We start from the raw sequence: 18,418 nt of genomic DNA on the forward strand, positions 1-18,418 counted from the left end.
AAGTGGGTCCAACTTGGATCTGGGGGATCTTCGAGAAGCTTCTCAGGTAGCCACTAGCTGTAGCCCTCTCCCCCACCATGAAAACTCCCACTACTTACACAAACCCAGCACACAACAAAAGTAATTCAATCTCTAACACTCTTCAGCAGGTGTCTAGAAATATTTCCTCCTACTTAAAATGCCTTTTAGAAGGCGTTGCTGAATAGTATTAGTTAAGGTGGAAGGCAAATGGTTTTAGCTAGGGCATGGGTCCTCACAAAGATAGCTAAGATAGCAAGATGAATTACATGAAAACACAATAGTTTCACTCCATCTGGAGAATTCTAATATAGTAATTGATATAAAAGGTTAGAGAATTAAGAAATCCAAAAATAAAAAGAACTTTTTAAACCATACTGGTGTAATATTTAATTTGAAGCAGATAAACTTCAGAACACTAAGCAAGGACTAATGTCTGATGTTGTACCACACTTGTGGGAAGTCCAAGCAGATTGTGACCTACAGCAGGTTAAGTTGATAATTTTTCTCAGGTCTTAATTTCCACAAAAAATGTTAGGACTCCTGAAATTTTCATGGTGGATATAGGTTTTTTTATTTGGCATGCAGCAATTGCATGAAAAGCCAAAAGACTGTAAAATATTCTGCCTGATATTTCAAAGATAAATATAATATCTGTATTTAAATTCTGGCTGCTTTTAAAATGGAACAAAATATTCCCAATGCATGGGGACAATATGAATATGTTTATATTTCTAAGTATTTAATTTTATGTTTTAAGTCACTGTACAGTGAATATATTAACACAATATGAATAAGAAAGAAATTTGATGAAATTTTTGTCCGTCAAGAATAGTTATATGTTACATGGTTAATGTAAAGGTGCTGTAGTTTGCTAAGCATATATAGTATCAATGTCTATGGGTTTCTAAGTAAATAATTAGTGACGTTCTCAACTGAAAGACATGCTTATAAAGATGCTCTTAAACTTGGTGTAAAATACTCTAGCTGCCTACATCTGCTCATGAACTCCAAAAATTACTTTTACTCACCCCTGTCAAACTTTTATTTTTTTTTAAGTGAAGTACAAAACCCTTGACCTTTTACTTTCTGGGACTATTAGACCAGCACTCAAAACAGAATGGTGCTACATCACTGACTGAATATTTAGAAGTAGCAAAGTTTCAGAGACATAGTGGGAGTGTTTCCTAATCACAGTGTGGTCACATAAAAGTCTGTACTCAAAGTCAGGTGCATACAAATTAAACTACTGAACCACTTTTTCCTCCTGATTTCCAGTTCCTACCAACCTACTATGACTCATTTTATTAAGGCACATGACTACTTAATTTTCTCTCAGGGAGTTTCCAGAACTCTGCTAATTTGCATTGGCTTGTCTGTCTCTTCTGGCTTTGTATCTACCAATGTTTATACTTTCCTTGTTTACTCATTGAGAGTAAAAGCTAAAAGGAATTTAAGGTCTTTACTCCATATATAGTTTCATAAGTCTCTCACAGAGAACACCAGTGTATTATTCATTCTCATTACCCAATACCCAACATATAAATCTGCTGTAAGTGACAAGGAAAGTAGGAATTTATAGCTTTCTTTAAGCATTCAGAGAGCCAGCTAGAGAGATGGTGTGCATTGAAATATCTGTATATCACCTAAAAAATCATTAAATTATCAATAAGAAAAAGGAGGGAAGCATGCCTTTTTATGTAAATTCAGTCAAAAAGCCTTCAGAAAAAGTTGTTTCAAGTGGTTAAAGAAGTTGATGATCTATAATAGACATAGAGACCTTTCTTTTCTGCTTCTCAGCTGAGCCTGTTGATTAGATCAGCCAAGTACAACATTTCAGATCTTACCTAGGTACAAAAATTGTCAACAGCACTATAAAATCACCTATCACACTAATGGCTTTAATACATGATAAAATGTATAAAGATAGGATGTTTAAAAATAAAAAATGCATTGGAAAGATTAGTAACACTATCATGTACATGTTGTTACAGGTTTTGTTTCACAACTGATCTTTGTAGCTCTATTGTATTTATTTAAAAGGTCTTTGTCTTACATCTTTTAGCTCCTGAAATCATTCTGTATAGTGGAAGCATTCAAGTTGGGATTTAGTGTTTCTGAAGAAATTATCATGAATGAAGTTATGTAGAAAACATGGTTAAGAAAAACAGTTACTTGTTTTACCCTGCTCAACAACCAATCCACCACAGTATTCCTATACCAATTTGAGCATTGAGTTTCCTCTTTAAAGTGTGGATAATCATGCTTAACCTCATATTGCTTACTTTTCCTCAGACACATTGTGCCACATCTTTAGCTGACATAGTCCACTGTATCTCCACTGAATTATGCTAACATATGAATTAAATCTTTAAGGCTTTCTTATGCTATTTCTCAACCTTGTGTTCAGTAGCTGTTCCTCCTAAAAAAAAAAAAAAAATAAATAAACAAACAAAAAAACACCCAAACCCATTCTGTTGAAATACTGTATACAATAGTACAATGTGACATAATTAAAACATAGTTTCTTCTGTGTTATTGATGTATATTTTTCCTGTGACATATTCAGTCTTCATAGACACTACAAGACCTATCTGCTTTCTTTTTTATCTTGTATTACATTGGAAACTTACATTCAGCCACAACTTCTATACTTCATTCTTCATTCTGGGACTCTCTGAACAGCTCAGGTTTACTTTTTATTTTTCTGAAATATACTTTCTTTAATTTCTATTTCTTGAGACATATCTCATTTTTTAAAAGTTCCTCCAAAATATTTATTGTCTTTAGAGCTGTTTGTATTATACCTTTCTCCTCAGTATTTGCCACCAATTTAGTATAAACTATGTATGTGACGAAAATTTGGTTTAATCTACTCTCCAGATCATTAATAAGACCATTAAATAATATTAGAACAAACATCAATTAGAGTACTTCATCCATACCTGGAAAAGCACAGGAAAGACATGGACCTGTTGTAATGGGTCCAGAGAAGTGCCACAAAGGTGATCTGGGTGTTGAAACACCTCTCCTATGAGGAAAAGCTGAGAGAGATGGGGTTGTTGAGCCTCGAGAAGAGAAGGCTCTGGGGATACCTTATTGCAGCCTTTCAGAACTTAAAAGGGGTTTATAAGAAATATGGGAAAACCTTTTTAGTAGGTCCTGTTGTGATAGGACAAAGGGTAATGGTTTTAAAATAAAAGAGGGTAGATTTAGACTAGATATAAGGAAGAATTTTTTTATAATAAAAGTGGTTTAACTCTGGCATAGGTTTCCCAGAGAGGTGGTAGATGCCCCATCCTTAGAAACTTTCAAGGTCAGGTTGGATGATGCTCTGAGCAATCAGATCTAGTTGAAAATGTCCCTGCTCACTGAAGGGGTTTTGGACTAGGTAGCCTTTAAAGGTCCCTTCCAACCCAAACTACTCTATGATTCTATGACCAGTCTCAACCTCCAGATTTGGATTGCAGTCCCAGTACTCTGACATTCATCTTTACTCTAGGTTTACAATCCATCTCATCCTGTTCTTGATCCAGAATTCTTGTATCTAAATAATTAGAATAAAGGAATTTTTATAAAACTTGTAAGTCCCACCACCTCTCTGGAATTCCAACTGTGACATTTATGCCTCTTCCAGAGGTCAGAGGAATATTCAAGGATGGTGTTGTTTATCCAGTCTGGGTAGAATGCTAATTCTGGAAGGTTTGGTCTCTCTGTGAGTGGCTTTGTGAGTGGTTGTTCTAGATTTCTTCATATTTTACATATGATGATTTGACAGATTCCCTTCAGACAAGGGAGAGTTTAAAATAGAATGAAAGGGGATAAAACTGGAGGAAATTTCTCTGTTGAGGACATGAAAAATATTTTGTATACTCTTATAGTACCGTGGGGGATTTTTATGAACCAGATTTTTTAGTAAGACATATTAAGGGCACTTTGACTGACAACAAAACAAACAAACAAACAAACCCCCACAAGACAATAAGAATCTATCTGAAAGAGAGATCTGCAAAGGACTTTGCCAAGGGCTGAATCTTTAAGGCCAGGTTGCCAGCTAAATCCTGAAGGCAGCTAGGAGAAAAGACAGATAATCTATCAGATGGTCAAAAGTCAAATTGTATGTTCCAGAATAATGAGTTAATTTAAGAGCCAAGGTTAATAAAGACATCTCAAACAAATTTAGATATTCTATAAAAAGTAACTCAGCTAAAAGTCTCCATGCTAAAACAACAGTTACAGAGGAATTTTCAGGAGGGACTATTCCTAAGAGTCCTTGAATGATTCATTTCATTCTCAACTAGGAGAAGGTGAAATTTTATCTGTATATTTAACATTTGAGAATACATGCCCATGTTTATAATTCATGCAGCAGTAGACAATAGTGCTGTCATAAGCTGACTGTGGCCAGTGGAAGTCTTTTTGATCTTGTCAAAATCTTTAAATCCAGCCCCATGTAAATAAAAAGATGCTAGCTGGTGAAATTTGAGAATAAACATACTAATGTTCACTTGAACTGGAAAATGTTTGTTTTAAAGTTTGGATCCCTTTAGTCTATGAAGCTGGGACAGTATCTAGTGAACATATGTGTTTTGCTTTGGCTGCTTTTACACACTGGAACATGCCTGTCTCTGTGTTGAGAAGGTTATGTTGCTTTCATAAGAGCAGAAATAGCTTTCTAGAACACTGGTCCACTGCACAGTGTAAATGTGCTTAATACTTTTCACCTAATCAGATTCAGTAACTCATGAGTTTCAATCTCAGAACTGTTATCTCCAACCCCAACAAATTATTTTTTTTCCAGTAGTTAATAGAAACTATCACCTTTAAATCTTAACCAGAAAAACTGTGTAATTTAAAAGTTATTAATACCATATTTTTCTTGGGTTTATCTTTTATAATCCCTTCCTCCTAGAAGAATAACTCTCCTTCACAGGGACTTGTGAAACACAATCATAAAATGGAGATACAAAGAGTTTTGGAAGTAAACTAAGTGAGAAATTATTAATAAACTACAGATTTTGACAAAAATAATATTCATACATTATTTTCCAAATATCACTGTCTATAAATATGTACATTCTGAAGCCAACTGCCATTTCAGATGACTATATCATTCATTCATCATTTTTTTATTAAATATTGGAATAGAGGTAGTGATAGTCAATGAATGAACCAATTAATATAATGATTTTTAGCAATCTAAAATTTAATAACTTTGTTTAAACAGATTGTCTAGATTCAGTCTATAGTCACTGGAGGTTATCTTGTTGTAAGAGTCCTCAACCCACCTATAGTAGAAACCTCTCCACCACTGGGATGATTTATGTGTTCCCGCTTTTCAAATTTAACTGTAGAGAGAGTCAAGACAACTTTTTTTAAAAATTATATCAGTATACATTTATAACTTATTCTAAAAGGATGGAAAAACTACATATATTGATCTTAAATAAATCTTCATTTTAATATTTATGATAACTAGTTTATTAAAGATATATGTTACGTGTAGCTTAAAATAGAATTTTCAAATTCTAATGTCAAAACCAAGTCAATTAAATTTGATTGTTCAACTGTCTGAGTTACAGTTAGGCAAATGTTTTTAATACCTATATGTGCTAATTGTCAGATCAGTTCTTCATTTACACTTTTTTTTTCTTTTCTCATTCACTAAAACTATTTTACTTTGAAAAACACAAAGATTAATTACCTAAGAATATATTTTCTGCATAGTTCTACACAATTTCAAATTAAAATGTGGAAATATTCAGAATCTGTGAAAACCTTTTTTTCCAACTTTAGTGGATCCAATAAATATTACTGTGAGTGGTTTTATTGTCTTTCAAATAATTAAATGTAAAGTTTCTGGAAGTGGAATAAATCATGGCTAGGTTTTAAGAGCCTACAATGTAAATGTCTGTACCAGGCTTGTCACTCTGTGCTCTGCAGGTTCTTTGGAAATAAGTTAAAATTTTAAAGACTCCAATCATCTGATATATCTTGGACATAGAATTCAGGATGAGATACATCATGCTGCAAAAGTTATGAGTTTTCATGGCCTGTAAATAAAAAGGCATGGATGTGAAAGCCCACATTTCAGAAGGTGAATCTTAACTGCCCATGTCCTGCCAAAAATCATGATTTTTAATGCTGCTACTAGCTTATTGATTTTAGTGGTCAAAAAGTAATGGGTCTGTGTGTATGTCTGCATACGTGCATGCATGTACATATGCACTAAATCTAAATGGGTGTTACAACATAACTACATAAAAAAACAGAAAAAAAAAAAAAAAAAAAAAGAAAAATTACTCATAAGCTGTAGCTTGCTAAAATTACTTTCACTTTAGAGAAAAAATAATAAAAAAAAAGAATTATGCAGTCTTAGTACTTGTTCACTGAATAAAAGTGTTAGGTCATGTAATATTTTTTTTTTAATAAGATTGTTGCTATATAAAATAGGGAATGGGAAATGCTTAGAGTAGATTATGTACTCTTTATTAGCATACTGGTTGTTACTCACATAGTTTCTGCAAAAGAAGTGATAATATTAAATTGAGACCAGAAGTGCAAAAATAGACCAAAGCAGATCACATAAAACTAAAAATACCTCTAGCAACTACAAGTGAAGCTAAAGTCCTAAGGAATGCAAATTTTTATTTTAGATCTTAAAATGTTTGGGTCAGTTAAAAATTAAACACTCTTACTGAAAGTCCTGACTTTTCATACTGCAATATGGAAGGCAACTGTGAGTTATATTATTTATAAAGAGTTTCGGGAAGTTATTTGGTAAAGTCAGACTTACTAGTACATACATCTCTAGATGATTCTGTTATGCTCAAAAACTTGGCTAAGGACAAGTGAGAAGCACACCTTATGTACATGTAAAGCCAATAATTTATTGGTAATATAACTGAAAATTTAAAAAAATAATCGTTATTTGGCCATATCTAATCATTACAGAAAATGAATAGAAATGCAGTTTAAAATTGGACTCACACATTTTTTAATTTCTTCCCCTTTTCGTGACATTATACTCATCTTTTTCCTTTCTCTTTTGGGTCTTAAGTTCAGTGATTTCATAGTGGTGGTGTTGGGAGCAGTGTTACAGGATCTCTCTAGGATTCACTTAGAATTATTTCTATATGTCTGCTAAAATGCTTTTACACTTTTTCTTCATTGAGCTGCAGTTCTATTTTGTATCTGGATTTACTTTTTATGGTGGTTCTTATGTATATTAAATACTATTTATTTGTTTTTTAAGACGAGTTTTGTCCAGCTCCAGGTCTCCATTCTTTAACATACCACTGGTGAGCTGTTTATAGCCATGGGGTTCTCCAGTGCCAAACCTATGCCCCAACTCTTAATATTCCATGCCCATGCTCCTCATGTCACATTATGTGTCTCCACTTCTCGAGCACTCTGTTACTGTACCAGCCCTGTATTTCTTTACAGCATTGCGTTACAGTTGTAAATCTCATCCTGTATAGAATAACTATTTGTTACTACTATCTATATAAAACTATAGTTATTCCATACAAACATAAATCATTAAAGCAAAGTAGAAGAAAAAGCTTCTGTCACAAATAAGCCAAGTAAAACATCACTGCAGGAAAGAAAGACCAAGCCTGATGAACCTCAGACCTAAGGCCTTGTAAATTCAGTGGAAGTTTATGGCCTGTTGCTAGTGGCAGTATTATATTATAGGGATACACAGTAAAATGCCTCATGTTTTCTTTAAGAATTTGTATTACATTTGCTACCTTTTCTCCTTCTGGTCCCAAAGTAAATTTAAATGATTGCTCACATGCTACCAACATCACTTCAGTAATGTCATATTTTAGTGCCTTTAGAGTTCTTAGGTGATTATCCCCTGTATTTGGTTACTTGCTATTATTTCTTTAAATGCATGGGTAAGTTTATAATCAGGTATAGGCATAAGTATGTTAGTTTATCGGATTCTTAGCTGGCTGGTACCAACCCCAGAGCTATGTAGTTGCTGTTGTGCATTATGGATTCCAAGCTAACAAACACAGATGAGAAGCAAGGTATATTCTTTCATGTTTAGTATGCTAATGTAGTTAAATGTCTCATCCCATAGTACACAGAAAACGGAAGTGGAGATGAAATGCTTGAGAGGAATATAGAGCTGTTACCTGATTGTACATGGATGGAGTTAGAAAAGCTAAAGCTTATCTGGAGATGAAACTAGGAAGAATCAGGGAGGAGAAGAAAGTTTTCTCTAAATATATCGATAACAAATGAATAGACAAGGAAAGTAAGAGCCCTCTCCTCAATGAGGCAGTGGATACAATGCAAAGTAAATTGTTTTTTATGCCTCAGTTTTCACAGGTGTGTGTGCTTAGGTGCCTTCCAGTTCTTTGAGCTTAGTAGCAGACAAAGTCTGGGAATGTAGCATTACCCACAGTAGTGGAAGATATTGTTAGGAGCACATAAGTACATGAGATATGTATAGGTCCATGGGACCAGAGAAGACATACCAAAGGGTGCTGAGGAAACTGGCCAATATCACTGTGAGGTCACTATCATCTTTGAAAAGTCATGGTAAGGTGGTGAGGTCCTTGACTGGAAAAACATAAATGCCAACTGCCTCTTTAAGAACTTAAGTGTATTGAATTGCCAGATTCTCCACCTGGGATGGGGTAATCCTGGATATACATACAAACTGCGGGATAAGAGGCTGGAGAGCAGTCCCACAGAAAGAGATCTGGGGGGTTGTGTTGATGGCAAGTTGAATATGAGTCAACAGTGTGCCCTGGAAGCAAAAAGGGATAACCGTGTCCTGGGATGCATCAAGCACAGCATAGCTAGCTTATCAAGGGAGGTAATTGTCCCACTCTACGCTGTACTAGTGTGGCCCCATCTTGAGTACTCAATATAAGAAGGACATCAAATTATTAGTGTGTCCAGAGGAGGGCAACCAAGACAGTGAAAGTCCTTAAGGCCAAGACTTACAAGGAGCAGCCCAGGTAATTTGGTTTGTTCAGTTTGTAGAAGAGAAGGCTGAGGGTTGGCCTCACCACAGTCTACAACTTCCTCAAAGTGGGCACTGAAGGGAAAGGTCCTGATCTCTCTCTGGTGACCAGTGATAGGACATGAGGAAATGAAATGAAGCTGAGTCAGAGGAAGTTCAGAGTGGACATTAGAAAAATGTTCTTCACTCAGAGGGTGGTCAGTCACTGGAACAGACTCCTCAGGAAAGTGGTCACAGCGCCAAGTGTGTCAGAGTTCAAGGAGCATTTGGACAATGCTCTTAGTCATATGGTTTAAATTTAAGTAGTCCTGTGAAGAGTGGAGAATTGGATGTGATGACCCTTATGGATCCCTTTTGACTTGAGATATTCTATAATTCTATGAATCACAGAATCACAGAATGATTGAGACTGGAAAGGGACCTCTGAAGGTCATCTTGTTCAACCCTCTTGTTCAAGCAGGGTCTCTAGAGCAGCTTGCCCAGGACCACATCCAGATGAATTTTGAATATATAAAGGATGGAGACTCCACCTCAAATCTAGGCAACCTGTTCTAGTGCTTGCTCACACTGGCAGTAAAAAAAATGTTTCCTGATGTTCATTTGTAACCTCAGTTTGTGCCCATTTGTGGTCACACTTTATTTCACTGATATCTTGGGCATAGAATTTATAATTAAACAATCACCTTGTAAGAACACATACTGTAAGAAAAAATGAGGAAGGTAATTTTTAAAAATAAGCGGTACAACAGTAAATTCTTTAATCAAATTATTTTCCCTCCCTCTTATGTTGTATAATTTCTTTATTTTTTTCTTTGTTCCTTGTACTTGCTGAATTTATTCCTGTTAGAAAAATAACATGCTTAATTGTGCACAAAAATCTTGTTTGAGTTCTCTAAGTATTGCACTTCTCAATTATTCAGACCTCACTCAATATGAAGTGATAATTAGGCATTAAAAGCTAAGTGGATTAATGTGGAGATCTCTCCTGACATCCATTTAACACTTAATCAGATCTTAATACCATAAATAATGCATTTCTCAGCAGTATTCAGATTCTAATAATTTTATAACAGTTTGGAGTTACTATGTTTTCCTGACCTCATTGTGGCAGGGAAAAGTTGTAAAGCTCACTTAAAGACACAACCATTATAAGAATTTCAGATAACAAAATAATTCTTTAAGCCTGTTTGATTTTACTAATATTTATTCATAAGTGTTTCTTGGACAAGACAATTCCACCCTCTTGAATAAATATTAAAAAAATTGATCCAAAATACACATTGAGTTGAAATTTATTCCCAGGGTTTGCTTTTTTTTTTTTTTTTTTTCCCAATTTTTCCTTCTAGATCTCATTAAGAAAAAAATGAAAAAAAAAAACAAAACACATTTCCTAGGAGATAACAACTTCCTCAATACATTTCCAATTAAAATATATATTTATTTTTTTAACATGTCTTTTTACCAACCAATATTACACAGAGTTACATTTTATAACTCTCATCCTGGCTTATAGCATGGCTTTCTAAAACTATTAATCACAATGGTATCTCCCCAGAGATACACATACATATAGTTACCACCAGTGTCAGTACAAAGTGAGCAAATGAGAGTCTTGTAAATTTAAGGTCAAGTTGTCTGTAGTTGTCTATGTAATACTACATTTTATGTTATAATAATAAGCAGCAAGAGGTATCTAATTTCCTATTTTCTCTATTTTTAAAATTTTACAGAAATAATATCCTTTAAAAATATTTCTAACTCAGTAAGCTTTATAACTTACAGGAAAATATAGTCTTGGTTACTGAAAAAATGATATATGGGCTATTTTTAGCTGAGGAGAAAAGGGCCAAAATAAACATTAAAAGTCTGTATAACATGCTGATCAACCTCTCTGTAAATATATGTGATTATACATGTGGTTCAGCACCTGTTGGCTCAAGATAGAGATTTCTGGCCAACAAATCACAGCATTAAGGCCTTAATATGTATATTGCTGTTCATATTTATAAAAGTCCATAAAAAGCAGTCTTCAGGTCTTAGTTTGACACTCCACTCCACCATATTAAAAGTTATAGCATGTGTTTCTTGAAGCTTGAGTGTTTTATATTAGTAATGGACTAAAGTGAATGGAACTGGCAAAAATATTTTGCTGAAACAGAGATGTAGTAATTTCCTTACCAAGTTCTATACTATTATTTCATGTTCTCCTGATGTCTCTGGCTTTAGTTCAAAAGAGGAACTATTTGAAGTATTTTTTTATCCCATATGAAGAATTTCAAATAGAATACTAACTTTCAACACAACATTTCATACAATATATGGTTTGATTAAAGAAATTATCCCAATTTCTTGTACCTCTCTCTCAAATATTTTTCTCCTGTACAGCTCTTCCATTTTGTCCACTTAAAACACTGAGTGAAGTAACACTGATTACAAGCAAGTTGGTTGTAAAAACACCAGTAAACTGCTTTTGTTTTCTTTTCTGAAGTGTTCCTCTGAAACTTTTCAAAACTCCTCCACCTTCTAGTTTTGTCTGCAGTAAAGATTGTTTCACTTCTCATTTCTCTATTCTTTATCTTTTATAAAATTAAAAAAAAAACTGAACTCCTGCTATAAAAATAGTAAATTAAAAAAAAAAAAAAATCATGGAGAAAGGAACAATAGCACACCAATAACAAGAAAAAAACATCTCAAGAACTTTTACAGAGAATTCATTATAATATTTTCAGTACCAAAAATAATGATAAAACCTTAATGTGTTTTCTTTTTTGTCAATTCTCCTGGGTTTCCAAGACTACTGGCAAAGCTGATGGTCTTCTTTGTTGACTCTTACCACATTGCCAGAGATATATTTCTGTTCAGTACAATTTTTTAGAATTTTCCAGTTACAAATTCAGTTATGTCTTCATGCTGAGCTATAAAAAAAGTCTTCAGCTAAATGAGCAAGTAATTGTTCAATGGAATGACAATAAAGGTTACTTCAGACAAATGTGGACTAGCTTTTTCCCAGTCAAATGGAGCCTAGAAAAACATAATGAAATATATACATAATAGAACCAAAAGTCTTGAGTAGAGATCAGCATGCAGCAGTAAAAAGAAGAAAATTCAAAGGCATTACCTCTACTTCAGATTATTTCCAGTGAAAATCATTCCTCTTCAGTTCCATATCCCCATTTGGATCCCATCTAAATTGTTTTTTAATGCTGAAAGAGTTTGTTCTAACCTTTTATTTTAAGACCCTGACATTTTTTTCTATTATAAATGGAGAGAAAGGAGTCTGGAAACTTACACAAGGTCTTTAAATTCTAACCAATATTCCAGAAAGATTATTTAAAGCAATAACTATTTTATGAATATTAGTAATACGTTTCATAAGGGTTTTATTAAGAACATTATATTAATTCTTAACCTTTTTAGGACTTCTTTTTCAACCCCAGGAGAATTCTGCGAGATGCAAATTGATAGCTGTCATTCCAAATCATGTGAAAATGGAGGAACATGTGTTCACTATGAAGATCATTTTAAGTGCACTTGCCCTATAGGTGAGTCACTAGAAATTGTATTTTCTAAACAGAACAAATAAAATGTCAACCAAATACTTAAGTTTAAGAAATAACTACATAAAAATAGCAATATCTCTCTATGTATGCAATGAACATTTTTATGAAGAATCCCACTTTTTCACTTTGTTTAGGAAATAAAATTGCCAAATTACTCTAGCAGAGTGGTGTTAACTGCTAACACTCTGAACAGACATAATATCAATATTCTGAATACTGTGATTAAACATTTTCTTTGCAGGTTTTGAAGGTGAAAGATGTGAACTGGATATTGATGCCTGCCTATTCTACAATATAAGCTGTGCCCCAGGAGCACTGTGTGTGGATAAATCTCATGGATTTAATTACTCGTGTTTATCACCATGTATTGGAAACACAGAGGTAGTATAAATTGATATATTCCCCCCAGTGTTTTCTGGGAAATCAAACAAGTTATTCTAAGAGCAGTGAGCTGATGAAGCCTCATTTACCATGAGTTTCCTAAACACAGTACTTGTTCTTGATATATTCTCATGTTAACCTTCCTCTTTCCTATGTAACATACATATCCAAAAGTGCATGATCTGACTAGTCTGGTCATTGTCTGAAAAAAACATGTAATGTCTGAGCTTTGCTTTTCTTGTTCTTTATAGTTTTACTCATTAATGTCTCCTTCTGTCCCCTACTTGCTGTTGTTGCGTTGTGAAACTTGTAGGAACTTAAGGTGAAATTTTCTGGAAGTGTTTAAAAGTTACTAGAGAGAAGGCACAGGAAGAATGACAAAAGCTTAATTCCCATTAAAAACAAAGACTATAATCAACAACAAAAAACAAAGCAAGACTAACTATGCTGCAATGAGATCTGAAAATGCAGCTAGAAAAAAATCAAAATTCTTCTTGCAAGTTACTCTTAAATGTTCACAGAATATAGTAATAAATTTTATTTTTGTACATTCAAAGTATTCTAGAGATCTTGAAGTTAGATACTGACAATGCTTAGGCCAAAGTAGAATCCGTTATATACCCACATGTCTTTAAGAAATGTATTTGCTGTATCCTTCTCACTTAATTTAGTGACCTTTTCCATTAAATTACTGGTTTGGGTAATATTCATTCACATCAGGGTGGACTACAGACCCAGACCCTTGAGTTACTGAGATTTCAATATGACATAAAATAAAATACTGTTGCACTTCTTTATTGTAATAGCTATTTTTAAAGCTATGTACACAATGCTATACAGCCCTTTCAAACAGCTACTCAAACATGGTAACCAGTGTTTCAAAGGCTTAATCAATTGTTTTATTGAAATATATTCACCATAAAAATATATTATGCAGAGTAGGCAATGTGTTTACAAAGAAGCAATCAACATTTATGTCACCTTGAAGTCCATGGGTACATATTCACCAATGAATATTAAATGTAACACTGAAATACTGGCTCAAAGGTTTATATCAAAATTGTTCAGCATCTGGTAATTTTTAACATTTTTATGATTTAAAGTGTCATACTGAGTGAAAATTTATTGTACATGGCATAACATCCTAATGATGTAATAATCATTATGGCTAGTTAGGAAGGGAAGTGATGGTGTGCCAAGGATGTTGATGGGAGCCACTAAAACATTTTACTGTAATATTTGCTTAAAAGCTCTCAGACATATTTAATTTATTCATATAAACATTTCATAGACCATCATAAACATCATGTGGGAAAAAACTTTCATTATATATATATGTATATATCTATATACACTCACTGTATGTGACACTTAATTTGGGCACAATGTGAATAAGTAGATTTTCTATTGCGAAAGGGAAAGGAAACTAAAATAAAGGAGTGACATGTTTGGGTTTTACTTCTTTTCTTAACCTACAGATCATTAAAGCAGTATCATTTGCTTATTGGAAAAAAAAAGGCCTCATTCAGACAAATGAATATTTGAATACTTTTTGAAGTAGTGTAAGGAATAATTTGAAATGAAAGGTTTATATTCAATAAATTACATAATTCACCATTTAATTCTTTATTTATTTCTTGTGGCTGGAAAGTAAGTATATATTTTTGCATTTTTTCATTTATTTTAATTTCTTTTCCATTTACAATGGTAGCTTAGTTATGCTGAACTGCTTGATGTCTGTGAATTCAGCACAACAGACTGAAAAGAATGCTACTATTTTAATGTTTTCTTAATAAGCAAAAAGTAAATTTAAGTCATTGGATCTCTTCTATCTCTATATAAATGTATAATGATCATAATGTATTGTTTGGGTTTTTTTTTCTATTTCCAGCACTACAGTTGAAACATTAAGGTTGTTTTTAATACTATTTTAATTATAATTTATTTAAAATTAAATATATATATATATATTAAAAAAAAAAAAAAACAAACAAAAAAAACAGAAATGTGAACATATTAAAGCAGGGGATATTTTCATTTAAATTTCAAAATCTGATCTTAACTTTGTAACCAGGATAAAGCCTTCCTGCCCTGTTCCTAGAATTATGAAAGACCTCCAAATAAGTAAAAATTTGGTCATCTTTAAATTAGTGACTTCCAAAAAGATGAAATTTAGCCACTTTACATTATAATATATTTATTTTCTCATCTACTCAGGGAGACATCAAAAGAAATAAAGAAAACATCCTTGTCCTATTTAAATATAGGATGTATGCTACAAACCCCAATATTTTTCTTAACAGTAGTGAATAGAGAATTGGTGAGAGCACTGGTAATAATCATACTAGACATAGATAATAGAGCCATAGAATCACAGATCTGCCCAGGTTGGAAGGGATTTCAAATGACCATCTAGTCCATCCTTTCATGGGAAAGGGAGCCTAGGTGAGTTTATCTATCACACTGAACCAATGGCATCTTGAACACCTCCTGTCGTGATTTAAACCAGGCCAGCAGCCCAACACCACACAGCCACTTGCTCACACTCCCCTGTCCTGGGGCATGAGGAAGAGAAATGGGGGGGTAAAAGTAAGGAGACTCATAGGTTGAGATAAAAATAATTTAATAATTGATATTACTACTACTATTACTACAAATACTACTACTACTAATAATAATAACAATAGAATATACAAATGAGTAATGCACAATACAATTGCTCCCACTGATCAATGCACAGAAAGCACCCAACTTCCTGGCCAACTCTCATCTATATACTGACCATGATGTCTGATATGGAATATTCCATCGGCCAGTTTGGGTCTATTACTCTGACTATGCTCCCTCCCAGATTCTTGTGCACCTGCACACTAGCAAAGCATGGGAAGTTGAAAAGTCATTGATTTCTTAGGAACAACTTGTCATGGTTTCAACTCAGAAGGCAACTGAGCACCACGCAGACGGTCACTCTCCCCTTCTCCATGAGCTCTGAGAAGGAGAAAAATTAAGCCAAAAAGACTCAGGAAGTGAGATAAGGACAGGGATGGGTGACTTACCCATTACAGTCACAGGCAAAAGTCGGACTTGTTAGGGGAAGAAAAAAAAAAAAAGAACATAAATTTAATACAGACACTAACAACAACACTTAACATACAGAGTAGGACAGTGAGAAGCATCACCACATCTTGCAAACACCTTTCCCCCACCCCTCCCTTCTTCTCAGACTCATCTTTGCTCCTGACATCTCTACCTCCTCCCCACAACAGTGCAGGGGGCAGAGAATGGGGATGTGTGGTCAGTCCTGCTGCTTCTTCCATCTTGGGGTGGGGAGGGAGGAACTTCTGACATTTTCCCCCTGCTCCAGGTTGCTCTCCCTTTCACAGGAGACAGTCCCCCAAAATTTTTGTCCAACTTGAGTCCCGCTCATGGGATTCAGTGTTTCCCATGCTACTCCAGCATGGGACAGCCCCACATGTTGCAATCCTCCCAGCACTGAACTATGACAGTGGGGGATGCTTCTTCTCTCCAGAGAGTCCCTGCCTCCTCACGTTCAATCACCTGAAACAACGTGAGACCTCCCACAGGCTGCAGGTCATCATCTTCTCATAGTGTTTAGAGGAGCTGCCACTTTCACGTTTGCTTTGATCCTTACTTGATGTGCAAGTTTATACAGTTTCTTCATCTGTAAAACTAAGGAAGTCAGATAAATCACGGAAGAGTGATATAAATAAAGTATGGATGCTCATCATGTTTTCTTTGAGCTTGATGTATTGAAAGAAAGAAAAAACACCTAAAAGAACCTGAAAGCTAGGATATTTTCAGTAAGGTTTTCCTGGTTAATGTGGTTGTTGTAACTGCAAATAACTCCCTATTCAGCAAATCTGTTGCTTGTGCTGAATGTGACATGATGTGATGATTGACTTTCAGATTAGAGATTGAATTTGCAGTTCTGACATATTGTAAATACTGCACAAATAGCTGGCTTAAAACAGATTCTGGAATGCCATAATGGAAAAAAATTATGTGTGTGTTTTTGTCAAACAGTTTAATAAATTTATGCATAAAGAGGCTTGTGAGCCTCAAATCTTGATGTTTTTTTCAAGTTATGCCTTCTTGATTTAAGGTAAACTTTTCAACATTCAAACAAGAAAGAAAATACTTAGATGATTTAAAACAAGATTGCTCCGGGGAACTTCACAAGAAAATGTGTAGGAGGCTGTCTTTGAATTGCTAGGTGATTAGCTTTGAGAACCTGAACAGGATAGTAAGGACAGAAAAAGTAGGAAAAGACAGACATTATTTTACATCTCATATGATTACAGATATTCAGGAATTCAGAAATAAAGCCTTTGTTATTTATCTAAAGGAAACTAATTATAATCATTCCATTTAAATTTTATGGGAAAAGTATTATTTGTGAAAAAGAAAAAGAAAAAAAAAAAAAAAAGAAAAAAAGGCAAGGGGAGGTGTAGTTAACCAAAAATCGCCAGAAGTGAATAATTTCAAGCCAATTTATTTTCTCTCTATGATAATAAGCGTCAAAAGTAAAAACCTTTTACAAGTTTGAAATAGATCAGATTCTCATGTATTAATCTCACAAGTAAGCTAGTGAAACAACACACCTGCTCCAGCTTGGTGTAAAACAGATAAGATATTTATAATCAGTTATACTAGCAGTTGTTTCCTGGACAAGTGTCAAAGGGAAATAAGTTATTTGTCAAGGACCTGACTTGCACCCAGTTCCATTCAGTATTTTCTTTCTAAATAGTAGAATAAATTACACATAATAAAACTGAATCTGACACCAGTTTGGAGAAGTTCTCTGGAAAAGTAGGATAGAATTTAGTGTGTACATGTGCAAAGAACAAATAACATCTGTGAACTTCAGGATTTTTATGTGAAATTAATCTCCAGAATAAAAAAATCACTGACTCTTCAATTACTAGTGTTAGTAGGCATTGCAGGTCATATTTTAGATGGTAAGCAACATAGCCAACTGTAGAAATATATTTTCTATATTGTTCTCTACAAAGTTCACTTCCTAGAAACTGCTTTAATAATACTTATGGATTGGAAAAATAATGATTAATTGTCAGGAGCTAGAGTAGCAAAATTGCATAAAAGGAAACATTGTGGAACTGAGTCTGTATAAATTAGGAGAACTAGCTTATATTCTAGAGTCCTAGAAAGGCATCAGGTTTTGCTTGCAGGAAATCTAGGGATTTTAAACATTTGCTCCACAAGGAATAATTCAATAGCATCTGCAGTGTAGGTAAAAATCAAATCTACAAGAAGTTAAATTAAGCAGAGTGCTTCTTTCATATTAATCATACTTTTCCATTTTTTGTTGTCATAATTTCTTCTGGACATTTCAGCAAATATTTCTTGAAATTCTGATATTTTTCTTTTGAGGAGGGATTTTTTTTGTTTTGTTTTGTTTTAAGGAGAAAAAAAAAAAAAAGTTTATCTACGT

General features: G+C 33.9%; 1 protein-coding gene across 1 annotated transcript in view; it reads left to right on the forward strand.

The window, feature by feature from the left end:
* EYS (eyes shut homolog) overlaps window positions 1-18,418 on the forward strand; it is a 1,055,438-nt gene that overhangs the window by 214,734 nt on the left and 822,286 nt on the right. The window contains exons 9-10 of the mRNA XM_033002767.2: window positions 12,442-12,546; window positions 12,806-12,945. Coding sequence (XP_032858658.1) covers window positions 12,442-12,546; window positions 12,806-12,945 — 245 coding nt within the window. The remainder of the gene's footprint in view (window positions 1-12,441; window positions 12,547-12,805; window positions 12,946-18,418) is intronic.

Source organism: Tyto alba, unplaced genomic scaffold (genome assembly GCF_018691265.1).
Source record: "Tyto alba isolate M040663 unplaced genomic scaffold, T.alba_DEE_v4.0 Super-Scaffold_40, whole genome shotgun sequence".
NCBI classification, from domain to species: Eukaryota; Metazoa; Chordata; class Aves; order Strigiformes; family Tytonidae; genus Tyto; species Tyto alba.